The sequence below is a fragment of the Bactrocera oleae genome, chromosome 3, assembly GCF_042242935.1.
Source record: "Bactrocera oleae isolate idBacOlea1 chromosome 3, idBacOlea1, whole genome shotgun sequence".
NCBI lineage: Eukaryota > Metazoa > Arthropoda > Insecta > Diptera > Tephritidae > Bactrocera > Bactrocera oleae.
Genome location: NC_091537.1, coordinates 92,156,682 through 92,181,702, shown reverse-complemented (window position 1 = coordinate 92,181,702; position 25,021 = coordinate 92,156,682). Strand labels below are relative to the sequence as shown.

The following is a 25,021-nucleotide window of genomic DNA, read 5'->3' as shown; positions in this document are numbered from 1 at the left end:
AACATGTTTTATTTTCGATATTTTTTCATACTCACAAGGATCGTATATTTTTCAGATGAACGTACGTTCTTTCGGAACATCGTAAAATAATAAGCTTTTTTATTTACGATATTTTTTCATACTTACAATAATCGGATATATTTCAAATGTGCATACGCTTTCTCGTACCTGAGCTGTAGCAGAGAATGTTAATGAATATTTATGATAATGAAAATATTTTTATGACTCTTTTTTTATTTTTTAGAACCCTTTTTTATTAAATGATATTTTAATTCTATTTTCATATTATTTCCCTCAATATTTATATTTTCTTGTCGGAAGTCAATTACTTTTGCTTTTATTATTTCAATTCCAAATTACATCTGTGCATATGTACGTATATACATTTTGCTTATAGAGTGGTGTAGTTCGTTGCGTAAATTGATAGTATGGTGAAATTTTATTTTCGAACTTCATAGCAATTAACATTTTAGCACTGCTAACATTTGCTCCTTCTCTATTCATTAACATTCCCTGGTCCAATGAGAAAACGTACGTTCTTTAAGAATATCGTAAAATAATAAGCTTTTTTATTTACGATATTTTTCATACTTACAAGGATCGTATATATTTCAAATGTACGTTCTCTCGTACGTGCCATGTAGACTTCTTCAAGTGGATACCAAGAACGTCGTTCTCTAGTAAAAGAAAATGTTACGTTCTCCCTTACGAAATAATAAATCTGGTATAAAAATACCCGTCAGACAAATTTACGATGTAAATATCTGTTAACCGAGAACGCAAAATCAGAGAACGTATTAAGTAGAAAAGCAGAGAGCGTAAAGTATTTTTCGTTCTCTCCAAAAAGCACAATATACGTTCTCTGGCTCAAATAAATATCGTATGTTGTTCCGTGGTTCGTTAATAAATTATATAATTCGAAAACAGCTATGAAGAACATGTGCATGTAAAAAAATACTTTAAGAAGCTATTGCTGCGCTTCGTGAAGCAAGCAGTTCCTCTTTATTTTTTTAAGAATATTTTCAATAAAATTACACTTTCTCCAAAAAATTATAAAATTTTAACATTTACTACAGAGTCAAATATCTGTGTAGTATGTACATATGTTTGTATACTTAAGAATTTGGTATATACCGATATATGTATGTATGAACATATAGTATATACATATATATATAATACAATATAAGAGGTTGTACGACAGTTTTAAGCCAAGTGTAATGGTCCTCAGACTGTTCAAAGATTCAGGGTTGTTGGCGAGACTAAATGTTTGTTTGAAGCTAATATTTTTTCTAATTTTAATAACTTCCAAAACTTCGCCCAAGAAAGTATGTTTGAGAAACACTTCCAAACTTCAGTATTTTTACTTATAAAACTGTTAAGCGGGTTGCTGAAAAAGGTTTCCCACTTTTAGTAAACATATAAACCCTTAACTCGAGAAAACACTTGAACTTTAAGTTCATGCCGCTTTAAGTTACTTTTCTGAGTTAAAGTCACATGATGGTGAGAGTTGCAACAAAGCGCTTAAAGGCGAAAATTGAACAAGAGTTAGCTTCGCACTCTCAACTCACTCATGTAACTGTTGTACGTAGTAAAAGCTCAACGCCACACCAGGGAGCAAACACATTTTGATTTTGACAGCACAACAGCTGATGCACTCCCAAAGAGCGCTCACATACAAACAACTAGGACTGCAGGCGAGCTATTGCAAAAACAAAAAAGCTCAACAAATAGGTAAAAGTCAAAATTATGACAGAAAAAATTTAAGCGAGTTCTTTGAAATCAGTATAACTTTACATACCTGCATAAGCCCAACGAGCGCCTTTGTTTGTTTGCACTATGTTTTGAACTTTTACACGCTTGCGGGCGCTTGCAGCTGAGCGCTTCACAGCGTACGATGATAGTTGTGAGAGTTGTGGCATTGGTGTCGGTGTCATGCAGTGATGTGACGCACTCAAAGCAAAACAAGGGCCACAGATAACACCAACAGAAGTCACTGTTGCTGTACAACGTCAACTCGAACGGCGGCGAAGACTTTGACGCGCTCTCTATTTTCATTCTTTCACGTACTTTATTACACGGACGTGCGGGTGTTTGGTGCTGTTTTTTTGCTGCTTGACTCGCTTTTCCTTTGTCTTTTGACCATGTTTAGGTTGATTTGTGGTTGAAGTTGCTTTGTGTTGGCAGCGAATGTGGCACGGTCGTGACAAGCGAACAAAATAACAATGGCGAAAAAGGCGAGTGATTAAAAATTACTCATACGCCTTTGAGGGAAAAGTGAACTAAAAAGACTTTTGTTGTGTGAAATAAAACAAAATAGAATTAAACTAAGGTGCAGAAGTTAACAAACTTAAAGAAAAATATTATTGAAAACTCACGTACGCTTAGTGCGCGCACAAAAGTAGGCATCGAAAATGGCAGGCAGCGACATTGATTAGCGTTAATGCCTAGCGTTTGGCAAGCGCTTTGTTTTGCTACCACAGCAATGTGTGAGTGTGTGTGTTTATATGAAAAGCAATTTGCTATAAGTGCTGTGAAAATGGCAAAAACTTAATAAACAACGCTTGTAAACTTGTTTTCCCTAAACATATGTAATTATTGAAGCATACTTTGCGGCGCTTAACAACATTGAACCACCACAAAATCCTTGACCTGAACCAATGCCGACGCTGAAACTGAAACTTCAACTTAACCAAAGCATATCGGCGGCCACGAGACAAGTTCATGTAACACCAGCAACAACAACCAAAGCAAAAACATTGGCACAACTGAAATAACAATAACAAAAGCCGGAAGTAGCAACTACAAATTACACAAACAAAAACTAATAAATGCACTAATGTCTAAACCAAAGTTACCCAACAAATTATATAGATTTCTTGCTAAAGACATCGCGCAGCTGGAAAAACTGCATACATTCCCATGCAAATGGATGCCTGTCTTCGGCGGCTCTGCGTTTGCTGCTCTGTTTGTCGTAAAATTAAAGCACGCAGCGCTTACATAAAATATAATAACGGAAAATTAAGTGCAACACAGCCAACGAACGCAGCCATAAACATTACAAAAACACTAGCAACAACAGCGTCACTAACTTTACCGCAAAAGCCAACAACAAAAGCGCACAGCAGCCACAAGAGCTCGTCAACTGTGCGTCGCATAACCAGCTTAGCGTGCAGATCACAGCGGCCAGCGAAGGTAAAATCTGTGCAACGCCTGTGCAAGTGGTATTCACAAGCACAGCTGACTCTGGTGGCAGTAAACGGTTGCACAGGCAACTATAGCCACAGCGTCGGAAGTAGCGCTCGCACCCACCTGACGACCATACGCTACACATTGAACCTGCTTCACCACGTGTTTGTTTGTGTTATTGGTGTAGCCTTAACGATATTGCTACAACGTTGCTGTGTTGGCAAGACAACAGCTATTCCCAAACGCACACAGACGCATTCACCGTTAGCCAATTCATTGCGGCTGGCTGCTGGTAAATCCCATTGGCCACAAGCGCTCCACACGCCGACAACAATGGGCTCATGTTTCGGGCGCTGCGTGTCGAAGGATGCTAATGGCGGCGGTGTGGCCTCCACCGCAACATCCTGTTTGTGGTAAGTGACGTGCGTTCGCGCTTAATTAAAATGTAATTGCGACAGCGTGGTGAGTTTGAGTATCATGACGGCGATGCGAGCAGTGTGTATATGAAGTCGAAAAGTTGTACAACATAACACGCACACACATACACTCGCACACGCATAATACTGCCATTTTGTTATGCCGCTATGTATACGCCAAATTGGAAGATAATTAAATTTGATCTAATTTAGCAAAAGTAGCGTTATACACATACATAGCAAACCTTCGTTGCTCATACAGCTTCACTTGCATATTGACATGGATACCTGTTATAATGGAAATTTTTAAATGAAAGCACTCAATAACATTAAAGCGTCGCCAGACAAAGGTTTCTTTGTAGGCGAATATGGTTTCGCATATATTATATATATATTAGGGTTGTCCAAAAAAACACGTTCAACTTTTTTGCTTAGCTACCGTTAAAATATCGTCCGAAATAACAAAAAACTAGAAAAAACGTTAGCCGAAAATATAATACCCTTCACAAATACAAAACATTGCTTAAAATTGTCATATAAAAAGTTTTCTAAGCAAGGGCTTGATTCCGATCGTTCAGTTTATATAATAGCTATATGATATAGTGGTTAGATATCGACAGTGCTAACAAATGAGCGGCTTTTTGGAAAGAAAGGCACGTGTACAAAATTTCAGGTTGTGTATACCCTGTTCAAGGTATAAAAAATTCTGGTAAAGTTTTAGCTCTCAATATTAATATTAAGAGGTGGCCAATTACGATTTTTTATTGATTTGCCATATAAATAGCACAGCAGACTTTTCTTATTTCAACAAATCATTGTGTGGTGAAAGTGAAAACTAATTCTTATAGAGAATTCGACGATCTACAAAAAGGTCTAATATGATCTAAGTCGATTCATCTAAAAGTTATTCGAAGTCAAAGTCCAACCTTAAATCCTAAATGATAATGTTTACAACTACTTATATTTTTCACAAAAGAATGAAAATATGCTCAATAAATATTGAATTTTTTTTTTTTTTTTTGGTTCACCCTAATATAAAGTAAATGTTTATATAAGTATATATATGTTCACAGCATCTCTTTCATGGCAACTAGGTAATATGAGTAACTGCCCTCCACATCCCATAATTGCGTGATTGCTTTGGCATCACTTGCCATTCCACGTAACTCGCCTCAATACTCATCGCTTTCTGATTTATATATTTTCTTTTACGCAAGTGAAATTTATTCAACGCCTTCGCCTGCAGCATCCCCTTAGATACCTTCTAACATCGCCTTGTACGTTCATTGCATGACCTTCTAGTATCACATTTCTATTTGAATCACTTAACTTGTATATTTTTTTATATATGTACATATGTATGCATATAAGGGTTGTGACTTTTCTGCAGCAAAATATTTGTTATTGGTTTCATATCACCATTTCCTGTATCTCCCACTGGAAAATAAGGCCTCAAGTGGTTTCTGCTCTTGAACTCGTGTTATTGTTACATAACAAGCACAAATCTATTGTGCAGGCTACCGGGGTAGAGGAAATTCCCGATACCAGGTTACCGCTTGGATACTTTCCAATCTTGACGTTTTGGTTGAATTAATAGCTATTGATTGGGGCCAAAATACCATCCATGTCGATAGAGGGATCATAGGCACACCTAATTTATGAGGAAATCAGCGCAACCCAAAACCTCTCTTAGGCTATGCCCCCCCCTCCCAACCGTTGGACGCTATGAGACTACATATTGGTTATTCGTAACTAACCCTTATATCTAAAGATCTTTCACTATCCGCCACCTGTGATCCATCCGATTGCCTGATGATATCTTTAGATGATATCTTTAGAATGATTACACTTTTGAATTTTACCTCACCTTTCCATCAAATCACACCTCCGAATTGTACTCCGCTATAGCTTTGAGATAACGCTTAGAGATTGCAAATAAGTATCTAACTCTGAAATCTCATTCCTGAACTAGTAACTCCGATTATTAGCCGTTTCTAATTCAAAATAACCGAAACTTCAAATTACCAGAAATTCCTTTAAAATTATTCAATTCTGCAGATGAGCTCTAAACTCTTCAACCATAAAATTAATTTCATTGTATTTCATTAAATATTAGTTTATATTATTCCCAGAAAATTAGGTATCCCCTAATGTTCACAGTGCTAAATTTTTAAGTATATATGCACTTAGTAACGCCAGCATATTGCCCTCTTATCACAATCTCCACTCAGTGTCTTTCACTGGCTTTCTTTAATGTGTCTGTCTTCCCTCATAAAATAAAGTAAACTCTCTTTTATAGATATTCTTACTCTTGCCACGCATACAACTTAATTAGACTGTGGTAATTTCAAATGCACTCAAAGGCATCTTTAAGCAGCTACAATGTAAATTAACATCTGTGATAAAACTCTTGGCATTTCGGCTTTTGATGTGGACTAGCTATTGATTTTATTAAATTTTGTTATTTTATGGCGTTGCACGACATTACAAAGCTGTTCAGATGTGTCATGTTGGGTTAATTAAAAGAGTTTTGGTCGACTCTTTAGAAGTCTATCAGTTTTACGCGTGTTGAAATTTGCTCTAATACTGAATCCTTGCTCAGAGACTTGAATTGTTAACGACCCACTTTTGAAAACTACGAGAGTATATGAGAGAATACCATTAAGGTCACATGAGACAATTACTTGGGTTCCAGATGGTAGCGCTGAACTAGTATCCAACCCAATACAATTGCATCTACGTACCCCAAACGGACCCGGATTTATATCCTGCCATGTACTATTAATTCTACAAATTTCCTAAAATAATTTGGATTTATTTGATGCTCGCTTTACCCATAAGTTCTCTCAAATGAATATTATCACCTTGAAAGAAGAGAAATTTTTGGCACTTGCCTTCACAGTTCAGCAAATTCTAAAGCTAGCCTTATCAGAACTAAAGACAATATTACAACACGTAACATAGGTTATCTTTCGAAATCGAGTCCTACCCAAATCCGAAACGTAGCACTAACGTTCATCCCACTTAACGCTTTTGGCAGTATTCCTAAAAGCTTTATATAAATCAAAACTTATTACGAGAGCTAGTTACAATCCTTAATTGGGTCACTGGTTGCAAATGCTCTTAGTCAACCACAAGCCGCATGCTGCCATGAGCTCGCAGCAACAAGCAGACACAATGGATTTTTGGCAGTCTGCGTAGGATTGTAAATATCTGCGCGGCGACCGCATGAACCTTGGCTTAAAATAAACACATAAATAGCTTTTATCTCTGCACACATACACACACACAGACACAAAAACAAAAACCGCACCAAGTGCATCTACAGCCACAATCCGATGAGACACACTTGAGCTGCATATGAAATGCCTAAACCGGCGCAGATTTACTCAACTGCCAAGTCGCCGAGTGAAGGGGAGAGTGGTGGGGAGGTGAGAAGGCGAGCATACAAATGTTTTATGCTGTGCTGTGCAAATACTTATGGGTTCACTGGCCTAAAAGTATACTACAAGTGGCAAAGCCATGCAACATGTTCTACCGTTGCGGAGCAACAAGCCGTTGAGGGGAGGAGCGCTAGCGACAGCGGTGCTCATTAACTGCTTTGTTTGGCAGCAAAGCGTGTTTAGTGCTATCATTGCAACCCCGTTTCGTTGGCAAATGTCATAACATATGCTTTATTTCCATTAGTACATGAGTACACTTACAACCAAATACGAGTGTGTGCGATTGCAATTGTGTGTGTGTGTGTGTGTATCGATGGCGAGTTTTATTTGTTTTCACCTCTTCAGCGCGTGCTATGCGTTCATTGTTGAGCAGAGTGTTGTCTACTTATAGGCGTCGGCAACAACATGCAACAGATGAACAAGAAGCGGAACTCGTGTCGAATGCGAGCGACAAATGCCCGAGAGAGAATTTCATATATCGCATTATTAAATTCAAAACGAAGGTGAGTGGGAAAGTGTGCAAAGAAAAACAATCAAATTAAAACAAAAAATGTTTTCACTACTTGAATCGACATTTTTTTCTAGCAAAAGCGGCCACAGTTTATCGACAAATTCTGGGAACAACAGGATATGCAATACACGAGACTAACTAATAGAAATGGAACCGAAGGGTGAGAGAATATATATTCGTCAAAGAGAATCTTTCATTTTTTTTTCATTACTTCCATCGATTGTTGCGTGGTTTTGATTTTTACTTTGTTTTGCTGATCTTGTGATCCTCGAGACAGAGTGTATGACTTCATTAGTAATAGCTTGAAGTTTCTTCTATATTAGAATTGTGTGGGTGCCCGATCACAACAGAATCGCTGAAAACAGCAAGGCCGATGAGCTTGCTAGCGCACCCTTTCCCCAATTTCATCCGATTGGAACCGATGCCTCCAGTAAGCTCAGTAAGCGCTGAACATCAACCAGAACTTGCGCGACTGCGAAATGCTTCTAGAAGGGAGTGAAGCGGAGTTGGACACTGTCCACGCGGTGCGGCTAATTCATTTTAATTATTTTCGATAGGTAGCATACTAACTTGTTTCTAGATTTATGGATTGAATTGTATGATTTCTTAGTTCCGAGTTTTTACATTTATAGTAAACCGTTTTCGAAGGTGAAGATATTCAGATAATGATTTGTTCACGCAGATGTACAGCTTCCCAAATACTCTCCACTCGAACAGTCAGATCTTTCATAATAGATTTAGTAAAAGATTAAAACATTTCGTGTCTCTAAATAGGCAGCACAATTCTGAAGCATTCCGTCCCATCACCAAATTTTTCGACAGTGGAAATCGTTAACTCAATTATGGGAGCCATTTTGAGGCATTGTACTCCTTGGACGTTTTCTGGATATACAGTTCATCACTGTGCCCTAACCAATATTCGAAATAATGATGATTGCTGCTCAGTCTCAGTAGCCGTGCGAATAAAAACGGTTTCTTTGCTTTTTCCATGAGTGCAGCACCGCAGTGATTACTTGTTTGAAGGTATAATTTTTGCTACAGCTTCCCAAGTGGGCAGAAACTCTTGGGTATGACTGTGAGTCTATGTGTACTGATCAATAGCAAGTGTTTTATTCTTTTACTAGCATTTCGATTTATTTACTTTTCAATGGACAGACTACTTGACTAGAAATATAAAGCAGCACCACTTTTTAGCGCCACACACGTTTATAAAAACCTAAATATTATTATTCCCTTCAGTCTCTCCGACATTCAGCTTCAGAACCTCGACGTACACAATTTACTAAGCAACGCCATACTAGCCAAAGAGTCAGCGCTCAATTACTGCTTGACCGAAGCTCATTACGCCGCGGCCAGCTCGCGCGCAAGCTCCTCGCTCGACCTGGAATGGGAGCATGAGTATGCGCACATGCGGCAACTATATCAGCCGCCACCGCACATGCATCGCAGCACTCAGTCCCTACTACACACCAGCACACTCAATAGCAACAACAACCTCGCGCAATATACCAACTCCAACAACAATACACCGATTCATCACCTACACACGCTCAACAATAACCACCACATGATGAGTCTGAGCAAACGTAGCCACACTTACGACAATCACCCGCTGCACGTACACCTCAACGATTCATGGCAATATCTGAGCAACGACGATGATCAACTCAACTCACTTGCTTCATACTCGCAATCGCAGTCGCTACCGCATGCGCCACTTAACGCCGCAGCAATGGCGCTGGCGACGGCCAAAGCAGTTGAACGCGGTGAACAGCGCATTCGCACGCGTCGTGTGGCGCCACCACCGATCAACGAACGACGTAACAGTTCCTTTACACGCACCTGCTCGTCGCACAACTCATGGTCGCACATCTCCACGCCGGAGTCGCTCGAGTGGGATCAGGATGAGGAACAGCAGCGACAATTGCGCGTCGAGGACGATAACTTGGATGACGAGACGCTCGAGCTGCTGCATCAGATTGAGCAGTTGAAGAACCGCGTGTTAGACGAAACCGGGGATGGACTATACGACGACGGTCTGATAGCTGCGGGTGAGAGCGAAACGGGCGAGGGTATGCAATTTATGATCGGTGGACAATACACCACAGAGGATGGACGTAAAGATATTAGTTGATCATCTGTATGCGGCATGCGGTTGATAAGAGGAATTTGAGGAGAAGTTAGGTTTGCAGAGTATATCAATTGTTGATTGGAATGTACTGTATAATCAAGTGCCTAGACTAAAGTATCATTATATACAAGTATATAACAAATAATATTTAATTACAGTTACTGTTAATGTTAGTCTCAAAGCTATTACACACGGTCATGGCGGTAAAGTAGAGAGAAACTTTCGTTGAGGAGGGCGTACAGTTTTGGTTGGTTGTGCTGAAGGGGTAAAAATATAGGGTATGCCTGAAACGGTTTTGAGCAGTGTTCAGGCTAGAATCGTAAGATTTGATGCTTGATATTTTAACCTATATGAGAACACATTGATTTTGTCAATCCAAATTCGTATCTGAACAAGTCACTTACCCGCCTTCAGATTTATCCATTATAAGGCTCTCGTTCGGCTCAATTATGATCTTATTAACTATAAGAAGAAAGCTGTTATGGACCCACAGTATATTCACCCAACTGACGTAAGAATACACATATCGGTTGAGAATTACAAACCTATTGCAAAATTGGAAGAACTCTTAAAGCAAATTGCCATGACCGTTGTGTCTCATATGGGTGTTATGAAAAATTAATTAAGTACGAACATTATAAAGTCCAAGGTCGAGGTATAGATGTATATGAAAATGCAGTTAAAATATTTAATAATTTTTTGTAGTTGTAACGTATCATAATGTTGAGAAGACTTCCACAGCAAATAATAATGTTGAAAATTAGCTTCGTAAGATAAGCAGTTTCTGTTTTAGAGACGAAGGATAGAATTTAGCTTGCACCATTGAGAGAATATTAAAGTTTTTTTTTATTGATCAGAATTTTTAGGAACTAGATATAAAAAACTTAAATCTTGTTATGTTAAGAATAAATGAAACACATACTTAACCTTAATAAGCACCAAACGGCCTAAAGGCCCGTTTTGTCTCTTTTTCATATTTTATTATAATCACGTTTGTGTTGGGTATATTCTGATTAAGCACTTCTAATTTCAGTGAGAGCATTCTTACTGAATCATTTGTGGACTAGCATAGTTAATTGACATCCTCCGATATCGAATGCTATCTGTTGTCTTTCTAAAAATTACCCATGAAATTTTTTGGCGTGAACAGCGCCCTTAAGTCTCTTAAAAGATTTCGTAAGACCTTAAACCCTATCTTTAATTTATTTTCGTATTCAAACAAGATAAAGTACTTTTTTTGTTGTACTGATCAATTATAATTTCAGAGATATCCATCTAAGTTTCGTTGAATTATGGATCGATCTGATTAAGGAGAGCTATCCTTTTCATTTCACAACCGAAGTTTAGGATCACGAGAAAACATACATTGAAACATATATTTGAAACAAGAAGTCGTCAGAAGATCCTTAAATACTACAGCATATCCCATTTTATAGATTTCTAAAGTACCGTTAAACACTAACAGTTAACAAAAACCGAGACTACTACATATGTAATAAAACAAAACAAACATGTGCAAGACTAAGCAAAGAAGCTTCGACAAGGAAGTCATAGAAACTAGAATATAGATTTGAGAGGTTAGTATGGAGTAAGCAAAAGAAAAGATGTATTATATTCCATTATTATTTTATTTAAATTAATTACAAAACGAAGCAGTCGTTTAACGTTCGCGTATGAGTACACATTTAGAAAACTTAGCAACTAATATTAAAAATACAAACAAAAGCAAATAATATATGACACGTTGTTTATAAAAATACAAAATAAAGCATAAAAACGAAATAGATTTACATTAATAACAAATGAAGAAATTTATGCACAAAAGAGTGTCGATTTTTCGTTCGTCGGATCATCGATTTTAAGCTATATTTATTTGGTCGTCAGTTTAACCAAAGAGCCCTGAAGCCTTCTTCTTGAATGAGTCCCATATGCCAGAGCTTTCTGGTTCAGCCGTAACCTCGATCTGCTATAAATAAAGATAATAGCATTAATACATCTTCTCAGTGTGAAATATAGGCTAAACTTACTGCATTCGCTTCGGTGCTGGACACCTGCTTCTGGTTGGCACCGCGATGTTGTCCCACAAATGTACCGTCGAGATCCTCGACCTGCAGGTCTTGCTGCTGTTGCTGCTGATCCCATGCGTTTTGTTTGTAGTCGCCCTGTTCTACTTGCTGTTGCTGTCCAAAATCTTGGAACTGTTCCTGCTGTTGCTGACCGAAGTCATCCCGCTGCTGCTGTAGTTGTTGTTGCTGCTGATGTTGTCCATGACCACCATAAACGGCTTGACCACGCGCGCCAGCGTATGAGTTATGTGCTGATGCAGCCGAAGAAGACGAAGATGAGTAACCGCTGGCCCCACCCCGCCCGTAACTGCCTTGCACTTGTTGCTGACCATTCCAACCCAGATCAACTTGTTGCTTTTGACCGCCATCCTCCAACTTGCCATTCCAACCAAGTTCAACCTGTTGTTGTTGTCCGAAGTCATCCACTTGCTGTTGTTGTTGCTGTGTATCTAACTCACGCTCACGTCCGTAACGAGCGCGTCCCGCACTGCTAGCACCGGATGCACTGACTGCATCAACTTCACTCACAGGCACGGTAAATTTGTATTCCTTCTTGCTGTAACGGTAACCGCTTGTACGTCCGCCCGCACCACCGCTTGGTGCTGGTGCAGCTGGTCTAACATATGCTGGGTATTGTGTAGTCGGTTCGACTTTCATTTCCGCGGATGGTGGTGGATACAAATTGTTATCTTGACCAGCCAAGCCAGGCTCTTCGAGATCAACATTATCTTCGTATACATGCGGTGGTTGATCGCCACGATCCTTGGAGATCACTTGATGTGGCCAAGCGGTGCGATTAGTTGATCCGGCACCAATTTCGTGGCCGCCAAAGCCGGTACTACCGTCCATGGGTAGCAAACCCTGAGAGAGAAGGTAAAGAATACGACGCCATTGGATTAGTTCTTCGTTTCTCAGACCGGACTTGCGTCCTAATTCTGCCATACGTTTCGCCTCCTCCGTACTCCACTTCATACGCTCCACCTCATTGGTGGTCTTCTTATGCATTACGAACTCAATGTAACGCAGTTCCTTTTCACGGAAGCTCTGCAGTTGATTCAGTTGCCAACTGTAGTGTTCAGCTAATCTTAAGAAACGCTCGAATTCATTAATTTGCCAGTCTTTCAGTGCCTGCGTAGTAATCCCATAGCTGGCGGCCAACTCGTTAAGCACGACATCTTGACGCTGCCAGTTGTGCAGTTTCTTCAAACTGAAGTTTTGATTCCCTATCAAATTGTAGAGACGATCACGTTCGCGTTTCTGCCACTTCTCGAGTGTCAACAGCTTTATGTTATCCAAGAGTCCTTCGCGTTGCATATGATCGATTTCGATGCGTTGGAAGGGCGCCAATTGTTCGAGTGTGGTGCCGTAGAGTTTTGCCAATCGGTTCTGATAGTCGGTGTCGGCAGCAATAAACTCGAGGAATTCGGTTTGTGTAATACTTATGTCCTTAGCAATAGCACGCAAACGTTCACGTTCCTGCTTTTGCCAATTATTGTAGTCCAAAGACTGGTGTAGATCGCGTATAAGTCCCAGTTCGCCAAGACGTCTCAACTCATTGCGTATCCATGTCTCGAGCTCCTCAATGGACACATGGTATTCATCGGCCAAGTTGTTGAGCGTATTTCTGTCACGCATAATTTGTTCTTCCCACACTGTGACAGTCAAACCTGGTTGACGTGTGACCAGGCGGTAAAGTCGGTCTTTCTCTCGACGTTGCCAATCGACCAAACTTTCGGTTACGATTTTATTCTGATCTAAAAGACGTCGCAGTTCTTGCTGGTACCACGCCTTAACCTCTTCCACTGTGACGTGGTATTGTATAGCCAACTGACGCAAATGCTCCTGATCTTGTTTCAATTGTCTTTCGAGTTCCTCAATCGACCAGCGCTGTTGCTTGCGTAAACGTTCGTTAATTAGATTCTGTATGTACTGGCTTTCGTGAATCTCCCACTCTTCAATTATTTCCGAACCAGTTATGACACCCTGCTGATTGAGCTTGTGTGCCTCCCCGCGTAAGTACTCTTCGATTTCTTCCACCCTAACATCATACTGGCGTCCGAATTGCTCCCAACGCATACGTTCCTTAACCAAATAGTCTTCGAAATCTTGCCAGCTCATCGGCACTGTTTGTGCGACAGCTTTCAAGTGCGCTAAGGTGTAAATCTTCCATTGATCATTATCACTATGTCCCTCATAGCTGATGTAACTCTGTGGTCGTTCAATCAGTCCAAGAATTTGCAGACGTGCACCTTCCTGCTGCACCCATGATTCTACTTCCTCGACTGTTACGTGATAGTCGTGTGCAATACGTTCCAAACGTTCCTTATCGCGACGCAAGAATTCGTTGAACTCCACATATGTGGTGGCATTGTTTTGCTGATTCAGCCAGTCTTGTAGGTGATCGCGTTCAGTTCTCTGCCATTGTGTCAATTGTTCCACTTGCAACAGACCCGAGTTCTTCAAACGTTGCAGTTCATTGCGCATCCATGTTTCGATTTGTTCTACACTTACGCTATACTCTCGTCCCAACTTTTGTAAACGTTCGCGATCACGACGCAGTTGAGCCTCGAACTCATCATAGCTGATACTATTTTGTTGCTGTAATAGCATGTCAATCAAACGTTTCTGTTCATCGCTTTGCCACTGTGTGAGATTTTCCACCTGCACTTGACCAGTGGCCTTCAGATTCACCAGCTGCTGGCGCAACCATGTCTCAACTTCCTCAACACTGACCGAATATTGTTTGGCCAGTTCTTGTAAGCGTTGACGCTCATTGTTGAGCTCCACTTCGAATTCCACATAGCTCAGTTGGTTATTTTGGCGTATGAGCTCCTTTAAGCGTTGCGCCTCGGCCACCTGCCAATCGGCCAATTTCTGCACATGATCGGCTGAGTCTTTGCGCAAGCGTTTCAACTCTTCAATCATCCACTTCTCGATTTGCTCGATGTTGACGCGATATTGATCAGCCAATTGATGCAAATGCGCGCGATCCGCAAGCAATTTCTGCTCATAATCGGCGGTAGACAGCCCATTCTGGTATTGTTGAATCAACTGCTTGATGTAGTCGCGCTCGACCAACTGCCAAGTCTGCAGGTTTTCCACTTCGAATTTGCCCTTGTTGTGCAAATCATCAATGACCTTCTTCACATAAGCTTCGATCTCGACAACGCTGACGTGATATTGATTGGCTAAATTGACTAAGAAAAGCCTATCCTTCTGCACTTTCTGCTCGAACTCTTCCACTGTAATCGAGGACTGTTGTTGCAGTAAACTTAAAATGTGATCATGTTCGGCCTGCTGCCATTCTGTAAGTTTCTCTATATTGAGCTTTCCCTGTTGGCGTAAGCGTTCTACCTCCGATTGTATCCACTTCTCAATCTCCTCGACAGAGGTGTGATACTGGAAGGCCATCTTCTGCATGTGTTCACGATCTTGACGTAGCTCACTCTCAAATTCTTCAACGCTCCATACCTTGTTTTGTTTAATCAACTCCTCGAGACGCTCACGCTCCGCAATTTGCCAAGCAGTTAGGTTGTCGATTTGCAATTGACCATCATCACGCAAGCGCGCCAACTCCTTCTTCATCCATTGTTCGATTTCCTCCACTTGTACGCTATAATCTCGTGCCAACTTCTCTAGTAACTCGCGATCTTGGCGTAAACGCTGCTCCAATTGCTCGGTGGAGTGATACTGTTCCTGTGTGATACGTTCCAAGTAACGACGTTCCACCTCTTGCCAGTTGGTAAGCTTCTCGTTCGGTTTCAGCAAACCCATACTGATGAATCGTTGTTCCTCATTGCGCACCCATTGTTCAATTTCTTCGATGTGCACATTGTGTTGCATGGCAAGATCTTGCAGACGTTTGCGATCTTCCAGTAACCACTTGTGGAACTCTTCAACTGTGAAGTCGCGCTCTTTGACCATGTTTGTGAGATTGCCACGCCATTGTGACTGCCAGTCCTTAAGTTTCTCTATTTCAATCAAGCCTTCTTGTTGCAGTCTATGTATCTCGTTCTTGATCCATTCTTCGACTTCTTCGACGCGTACTTGATTCTGATGAGCCAGTGTGTAAACATGTTGACGATCCTTTGTGATACTCTCTTGCAATTCGTCAATGGAGAGATTATTCTTGTTAACCAATTCAAGTAGACGATCACGTTCGTTTTTCTGCCAATTATTCAGCTGTTCCTGTATCTGCAACAGACCCAAACTCTGTAGACGTTCACCTTCCTTCTTGATCCAACCTTCAATCTCAGATGTTTGCACGTTATATGTCTGTGAGAGATCTTGCAGGCGTTGTCTATCGGCCAATAATTTCCTCTCAAATTCTTCAATTGTCAACTTGTTTTCTTGCACAATCTTCAAAATTTGTTCGCGCTCTTGCTTCTGCCAGTCTTTTAGATCCTCCACCTTAATTAGGCCCTCACCTTGCAAACGCAACAGTTCCTTTTTCAGCCACTCTTCAATTTCTTCAACCTTGACCTGATACATGTTGGCCATTCTGTATAAGTACGATTGATCATCTTTTATCTTCTTCTCCAGCTCTTCAACTGTCAATTCATTTTGCTGAACGATGGTAAGCAAGCGTTCACGCTCCTTCTGTTGCCAAGCTGCCAACTCTTTCTCGACCTCCTTTAATAGACCCTGCGATTGGAAGTTTTTGATTTCATTCTTAATCCATTCCTCAACCTCGGACACTTGTATCTTATAAGTCCGTGCCAGATCTTCCAGCCGTGAGCGATCACTCATAATCTTCGCTTGGAATTCGTCAATGGTTAAATCGTTCTTATTCACAATTGACTTGAGATGTTCACGTTCACGTCGCTGCCACTCTTTGATATCCAACTCAAGTTTAGTCTGACTCTGACTGTGCAAACGTTCCAGTTCAGCGCTTTGCCATTTCTCGAGCTCTTCCAGACTAACGTGGTACTTCGCAGCCAACGACTTCATATAGTTGCGATCACGTGCCATTTGCGCTTCCAATTCTTCTACTGAACCGCGATGCTGCTTAACCACATTCTCTAAACGTTCACGCTCAGAACGTTGCCATTCCGTGACGCGTGTCACTTCACTACGATGTTCGTTGATTACGCCATTCAGACGCGTTAACTCATCCTTCAACCATTTTTGCATATCTTGTACATTACCGCGATATTGCTTACCCAAATCTGAGAGCTTTTGTTGGTCTAAGCGTATGGATTTTTGGAGTTGATCAATTGTGGCATTATGCTGTCGAATCAGCTCCTCCAAACGTTCTTGCTCGTTGGTGCGCAGCGAACCGGAATTTATTGGCCTTGAAATCATCGAGTTATTCTGGTCATTAAAATAAGCATACAGCCTATTCAATTCTTCGATTTGCCAGTTCTGCAGCTCCTGCAATGATATGTTGTACTGACGTGCCAGTTGCACCAACTTCTCATTATTTTCGCGCTGCCAGCGTTCGAGTTCTTCACGTGTCACACTATTCTGATGTATCAGCCAGTCTAAGCGTCCAGCTTCGGTTCGCTTCCAGCCGGTAAGATTCGGGTTTTGCGCTTGATATTGACCCAATAACACGCGATAACGATCTAATTCGCTGCGATGCCATTCCTGTATAGCATCAATAGTGGTGCCGTAACGTTCAGCCATAGCCAATAAGCGCTCCTCTTGCTGTCGCTGCCATTCCTGTAAGCGTTGTGGCGTAACATTACCCTGTGACAAGAGCCAGAAGAACCGTTCGCGCTCTTCCTGCTTCCAAGCTTCACCGCGTGGGACAGACCATTCTCCAAATGGTCGCTGCGAGTCGTAGACTAGCTTGCCATCAACCCACTTGCGATTTAGTTCGGAACCACTAACGGAATTTGTGCCATCTGAATTTGTAATGATTGTCTTATTATAACGGCGTACAGTCACCGTTGAGCCGGGTGAGAAACTTGGCTGAAATACTTGATTGTCAGCACCAAAAGTTTCTACATCAGCATTCGAACTGCCCACAATAGGTGTTTGTGGAACTGGTCTATATGCGCCCATTTGCCAATCTGCACTGCCTGCAACATTTACCACTGGTTTATAACCCAATACACTGGGTTCCATATGTTGGTTGGCCCAATCATAAATCTTGTGTCTAACGGTAGTGGTCGTGCTGCTACTGCCACCCGGTTGTCCATAAACTGGACTTGGATATCTGTTAACGCCACCAGCCGTCAAAGAATCGCTGCTATAGCCACCAGCGCCGTATGTGTATGCGGGTGCGCCATCACTTGTGGTGATTGTGGTGCGATTGCGACTGCGTATGGTGACCAATGGACTGCCGTAACTGCCTTCACCGCTCACCTTTTTCGCCTCAGTGCAATTTTTATGCACCACATAAGTCTTGCCATCGATCACCTTTACTTCGGCTGGATAAGCATAATTGCGTACCTCATCGAAATTGGATAGATCGACCGGTTGGAAGTGACCTACATCGATTTCTTGTTGTTGTTGTTGGCCAAAATCTTCGCTAGTTGCAATGATGGACTCAAGCGTCTCGGCGGCTTTCGATTCGAAAAAGTTCGGTGCTGCAATAGTGCTGTAAGGCAAGAGTCCCTTACGCATATCGGTCACCAGCTGTTCGCTCACATGACGTACGAGTGCGTCTAGTTCGGAAGCGGTTTTGCCCGTCAAATTGATGATATTTTCTGGAGAAAGCAAAAATTTCAATTGCAGATGGCTCAAAAAACATATATTTCATTGCAATAACTCACCATCCCACGACGCGCCTTGTACACGATAGCCCGTACTGCTGCCTTGTGACATGTAATTATATTCCATTCTCAGGCGACTCGCGAATTGGCGCACCTCACCGAAGTGAGCATACGCCCAGGAACTTAGCTGGCAACACGACGTACTGCCGCCGACGTTTGAAGCGGACGACGACGACGAGGACGAAGCGTAGCGTGAAGAGGTCGAATAGCCCGACGTACTACCGACGCTGTAGGCATGCGTACGCCATTGCGCCACGCAAAGTAGCGCCAATACAAGGCACCAAGCCTTCATTTTCTCTGGATTTTAGCTGACTAGTTGAGTATGAGTCTGAAATGAGGCGTGGGAGAGAAAGAGATTGAACTTTTGATTTTTTTTTTTTTTATAAAATACAGTTATGTAGGTTGAGTGCAAATATGAACACCCTTATTTATGACATAATTCATAAAAGTGCTTGCGTTTCAAAACAGCAACGCACAACCTAACATATTTCGTCAACTATAATACAATGTAAATCTATATATAATAATAATATATGTCTATATAATAACAAATTTGTTAATGTTAAACAAATAACCACGTAAGCGTTTCTATCTTCAAAACGTGCGCTTATTTAATAACACATTTATGTTTGTATCTTTGTTGTAACGTCTATATCAGCTATACGCGCGATAATCGGCTACGCTCCTTATGAATCAAGCAATCTAGTTCAATTCTCGCTTATTTATTCTACACAGCACCAGAGCTGAGCTTTTATTATTATTATTTATTTTCACACAGTTTCATCAGCCTTGATACGCATTTAAATATACCGTACGGCGATAAGTTATGTAGATGCGCTTTCGAAAAAGTTCAATATTTTGACCTCTGAAACTTTTAACGCCTAGGTACACACATGCTATAAGCAAATGACGATTTCATGAGCACTTTTGGAATATAAAACAAATATTTTCAATGTAAATTTAGCATTTTAAAAATTTAATTATGTTGGTTTGCTTCGTTTTGTGCGAAAAAGCGGTCGATTTGAAGAATAAATCAAAATATTCTGCAATAAAATGCCGAAAATTTATGGATCTTACATCCGGCCAGAAACAAACAGCTTTTGTTCGAAATAATAGAACTGATAAGACAGTTTATGGTCATCAGGTGTATTCATTTAAAAGACTCGAATTTTTATTGAAACATATTTTATTCAATTTTCGAAGCTTCTTATTTTCAGATATTTTTAGTTTGTAGGTAAAAAATCATGGAAAACTTTATCGAAGAAACACAAATGTTGAAACAATGATGAAAATTCACTTTCAAACCCAACTTAGCAAAAATATAGTTTTAGACTTATGTGTGGTTTAAGTCTTTTTTATTCGATAACTTTTTCTTTTCATCGGATATACTAAGCAATCTAACAATTTAGGTATCTGCAATTCGATTAACTGACGAAAAACTACAATCTAGCAGAGAGCTCTAAATCAAGCCAGAGATCTGCTCTATAAACTTTATGGTTTATAAACCCTTGAGAATTTCTAGAAAAAGCAAGTGAAATTCGGAACATTCTTTATAAAACGTCTAATAATTCATGTAAGCCCATTTCGTCTTAAATTCGAATTCATATGTTTTAAGGAGGGATTTGAAAATATATTTTAGCCGATTAATGAATCTAATTTTTCATGGAAGTGCTTAAAAACATGCATGGTTGGTCAGTAGTGCTGTCGGAGTTTAACAAATTAAAAGCGAAAGATTCACTACATAGTTATAGTGTCTAACATTATCTCACTATCTTTGAGAGTCACAGTTTGGTTCAGTCTTTTTAATTAACTCAGTCCAGTGATTCATTAATTTAAGCTCTGTCTGTGAGATACCTAGAAACTGCTCCTTTGTTTGAACGGCCGATACCGAACCAATATAGCATATATGTAGCTGCCATACAAACTCAATGATCGGAATTAAGTCCTTGTATAGGAAACTTTTTTTTATTTAATAGTTAAAGTTTTTTCTTGTTTCTATTTTATGTAATATCGAATTTTATTTATTGTAAGGACTTCGACCCAGCAATTGCACGGTTTTGATTTGCATATGCTCGGCAGATAATGTGATAAAAAATTTAAAATAAATTAATCTTCTTGATGTAGACCCAATATAGTTCCATACAATTCATTCGTTTTTTACTTCATTATTATAAAAATATTCTGAAAACAATATATACTTGTATAAATAAGATTTCTTGTTCTAAGCTATAAAAAACTGCGAAAAAGGAACCTAACTGTGTGAGCGTACAAAATATTATGAGAAAAACTCTTAAACAAATCACCCATAATAATTCAAATTATAAATTCTATAAGAAAAAAAATCACTTTCAAACAAATCAAATTTCTTTACACCCTACCCACCCTACCAAATAAATCTACCACCACGATACACTCTTTAACTTAACCTCATGTGCCTGCGAGCATATAAATTAAACTAAAACAAGCCGCGACGCTTTAAAGCATTGCATTTCCAACAAATTGCAACACTAATTATTTAATTTATTAGAATTTCCGAACAGTGCCTGCAAACATAAATCGTACAACATGTCACCGGAAAGCGCTGCAATGATAAAGTAAAACGCTGAAAATACTTTAACTAGAAGTGATATTTCACCAAAATATTTAAGCTATTTAAAGATATGCTTTAATTTTGGAAAAATTGGGTCAACGGGCGCGGCATAAAAATAGTCGCAACAAGCGAAGCACTTGAAAAAGGAAGTTTCCAAATTAAATAAAACTAAAAAGAAAGTCTATGCCAAGATGCCACTTCAGCGTGCTGCAACATAGAAATGCAACTACACATACATCCATACGATACGCATATGTTTGTACTTAGATATGCCACGCTGTCAATATATCAGCCGCGGGTGGCACACGCCAACGCAATGCGTCGCTTGACACGCATCGAACGCCACGGCAGACAGACATATTTTATTATTTTTATTTTTATTTTATTTTGTAGTGTTGTTCTGCATCTCTGCCTTAATTAAATCACACACAAACACACAAGTGTGTCTATTTATAAAGCTGGCTGCTGGCATTTGCACACACATTTATTCATATTTTCTCGACTGTCACATTTTACTTTCCACAGATTTATGCCCCGCGCATTTTATGACTTTTTTCTTTTGATTTTTTACAATCTGATATTTTTATACCGCTGTCACACGGATGATTCAAGTGCGTGGCCAGCGCCACAGACCCCTAGAGTATGCGTTTACATTTCCATTTCATATATATTTTGATGACTTCCAATTCATCATCCGCGCTGTCATTGAGCGTTTGACATATTCACACCCCGTCAAATGGCAATGAAATTGGAAAAAGCACTAAAACACAGCGAATAATGTCAGCAGTAAAAGTGGAAAATCTAGTTTTCGGGAAACTCATTGTTAGTCATAGACTCTTAGCATCATCAGCGCTGATGCTTTGTAGCTTCTATAGCTGCCTCAAAATGTAGATGTCTAATGTGTGTGCAGGAAGCCGGTTGTTTTTATTGCTGTTTTTATTATAGTGTTTGTATTTTTAATTACGGCAATAGTAAAAGAGTCAAAGTGTGCACTTAAGCAAATCCATTAGCTTGCTGCCAGCAAATCAACGAATTACATGTGTAAAGTCTTCTGAAAGATTTATGTTACTCATACGCACAGTCGAGCGGCTCCCTATGTGCATGCAACCAATGCCAAGAGTATATGAGATACATTACTACCAAAAAGTGAATATAAAGCTTAGTAATAGGATTATTTGTGATTCATAGCGCTATGACCGTGATAGAGCCCATAAAGTGTTAAATTACCATGCTAGTAAGTGAAGAAAAGTCTTTGAAACCCTACCGAAATTTGTGTGCGTGGTGTATAGAAAAGACTAGATGCCTTTCATGTTTACAATTTATTTTTAGATTCCATTAAGGTCGCGATCCCATCTTTCCATGAGTAATGTTATTTACAAGCGATTTTCGCTTTCGATAAGCTCAATAGGTCAATATTTGAAAATTTATTTTCAGCGCCATTTGCCATCATAATGCGACAAAGCAGGATTGATCTTTCACTTAATATTTTCACTTTTCACACCCCATTTTTTCAATATAAATTTCCAATTCGCTTTATTTAAGCTTCAGAGGTTTTACACTAGACTCTACACCAAATACTTCTCTATATTTTCGACTAAAAGTAGAAAGTTCGCGTTCGCATATCTAATTTCTTAATATTTCAATGACAGCTATTATTCGAAAATGATTTTAGTTTTAAATTTTAACTATTAAAATTTTTTTTCAAATAATAAAATTTATAAAAGCTAAATGCTAAAAATATAAATTCCACAAAGAAATTTTTTTTTTCAAAAATATATATGAATTAAAAAATTTTCTAAATACTTGAATGATATATATTTTTGACAATTATTTTAATTTTAAATTGAACCATAATCTAAAAAAAAAAAAAAACAGTTTATTTATAAATTGCAAAAAAAAATTCTTTCACAAAATAATACTAAGAAAATAAGTCAAAAAAACTTATTTATCGCAGTTCGAAAACTTACGTTCTGTGCTTTCGAAACGTTGTCAAACTTTTATTCCACAAAATATTTCATAAATTAAGTATAGAAGTTTTTTGTATGAGATTTTCAATTATTAATTATTTATCGTTATAAACAAGGCTATAACTCATAGAATAACAACTGAGACATATTTTGAAATTAAATTCGAAGAATTTTAATTTGTTTTAAATTTTATAATTGAACGCTCAACTGAATTTATTTCACAATTTTATTTTAATTTTTTTAATATTTATTTGAAAATTAAATTAAAAAATTTGTAGTTCGTAAACTCATCTATTTTATCGTCTTGTTTTCTTCTAAAACAAGCTTCTTTATTAAAAATTAAAATAATTGCTACATTTGAAAAGTTCAATATAAATACTGTACAAAACATGTACTCATTCCATACCTGATTCAGTAATTTTAAATTTTCTACTTAATTTTCAAATAATAAAATTTAGCTTTCTTATTTTTCAACATGTAACAAAAACAATAAAACTAAGGTAACAAAAACATATAAACAAAAATTAAAAGTAATTTCGGGTTTTCCAGTTAAAATTTAAACAAATAATTTTTCGAACTTAATTTTGAAATTTTCAAAAACAAAGAATTTTAAACTAGTGTATGTAACAAAAAATGTTCCACAAAAAACATAAATAATTTTAATCTTTCAGCAAGAATTAAAAATAAAATATTTTTCGCACTTAGTATTGAGTTTTTCATACATATGGAATTTTCGAAAATTTCATGTAAAAAAAATGTTAATGAAAATTAAAACAATTTCAAATTTTCATCTATTAATTTAAAACAATAATTTGTTTTCGAACTTATTTTTGAGTTTTTCAAGAATATGATATTTCGAAAACTGCATATAACCAAAAGTATTAACAAACATTAAAAGAATTTCAAATTTTCCTCTAAAAATCGAAAAAAAAAATATTTTTGCGAACTTTTGTCATAGATATGTAATTTTCCAAAATCACTTGTAACAAAAATATATTAACAAAAACTTTGAAAATTTTTTATGAAATTATTTACCGTAATGCAGAAACTCACATTCAATAAATTTATGCTCAAGTGAAATCCACTAATATTCCATTACAACTATTTACTTCAAAGTAATTGGCAGTGTTTTCTCACTACACCCGTTTTCGAATGTATAATTTTCTAAATAAATATCACAAATTTCACACTTGATCCTTTCAGCAAGGACCTTCGGCGCGCGCACTCACAGACAAACACACGTCACGGCAGTGGTGCTCAATCTAATTCTACAAGTGCCAATACACCAACACAAACGCACAACACTATTCTAGAGCACACTTTGATTTCGAAAACTTTTCCGATTTGAACGCGACGACCACAAGTGTCCAACTGATTTCAAAATCATCGAAGTAACGAACTTAAATGAAAACGATCGCCGCTGTGCCGCTATGCCGCTGTGTGTATATGTGTTGGTATGCAGTGGACTGTGTGCGTCTGGCTGAATGCTGATCGCTGAGCTGAGAACTCAACGAAGCCGAAAGTAATTCTTCTCATAGACAGCTAAAAACAAAACACAATAATGCAACAACAAAAGCAACAGTAACAAGCGCAATAACTTGCTATAAAAACAAAAGCAAGCAAGAAAATAAAACATTAATGTGCTGAGTTAGTTTTTGGCCGGCAGCCGCATCGATGACGTAGCCGTTGTTGTATGGTACACGAGACAAGTAGTCAGACGAGGCGTATGAGGTCTGTTGTTGAGGTTATTAAGTCATCAGTGACAACAGATTTGGTTGCGACGGTGCTTGCTTTGGGTGTTTGTATGTTTGCATGTATGTATGTGTGTATGTTGGTACGTATGTGCTTTTCGATTTTTGTGCGTTTCAAATTTGGTTTTCCAAGAATTAAATGTAAATATTATTTTTATAAGTGATCGATTTAATGAATTCAGTGGCTATCGGTTGATTATTAAATTATTCACGCTTATCACGGCGCTTATCACGC

At 38.7% G+C, this 25,021-nt stretch overlaps 2 protein-coding genes across 3 annotated transcripts; one reads left to right on the top strand and one right to left on the bottom strand.

The window, feature by feature from the left end:
• The first annotated feature begins 1,828 nt into the window (after positions 1-1,828).
• On the top strand, positions 1,829-11,472 carry LOC106621900 (uncharacterized). Its single transcript, XM_036360031.2, has 4 exons — positions 1,829-3,602; positions 7,440-7,551; positions 7,634-7,719; positions 8,799-11,472. The coding sequence occupies exons 1-4, from the start codon at positions 2,923-2,925 to the stop codon at positions 9,691-9,693; spliced, it is 1,773 nt and encodes a 590-aa protein (XP_036215924.2). The 5' UTR covers positions 1,829-2,922; the 3' UTR covers positions 9,694-11,472.
• Tig (Tiggrin) lies at positions 11,298-24,417 on the bottom strand. 2 transcript variants are annotated; one of them, XM_036360030.2, is made up of 4 exons: positions 24,089-24,417; positions 18,479-18,806; positions 11,718-18,412; positions 11,298-11,653 (listed from the first exon to the last, which is right to left on the bottom strand). In XM_036360030.2, exons 2-4 carry the CDS (start codon positions 18,768-18,770, stop codon positions 11,576-11,578), a joined length of 7,065 nt encoding a protein of 2,354 aa, XP_036215923.2. In that variant the 5' UTR covers positions 18,771-18,806; positions 24,089-24,417; the 3' UTR covers positions 11,298-11,575. The 2 variants fall into 2 exon arrangements, with proteins under 2 accessions (XP_036215923.2, XP_036215921.2); XM_036360028.2 differs by having other exon boundaries at positions 11,298-11,656; positions 24,089-24,416.
• Positions 24,418-25,021: the final 604 nt, after the last annotated feature.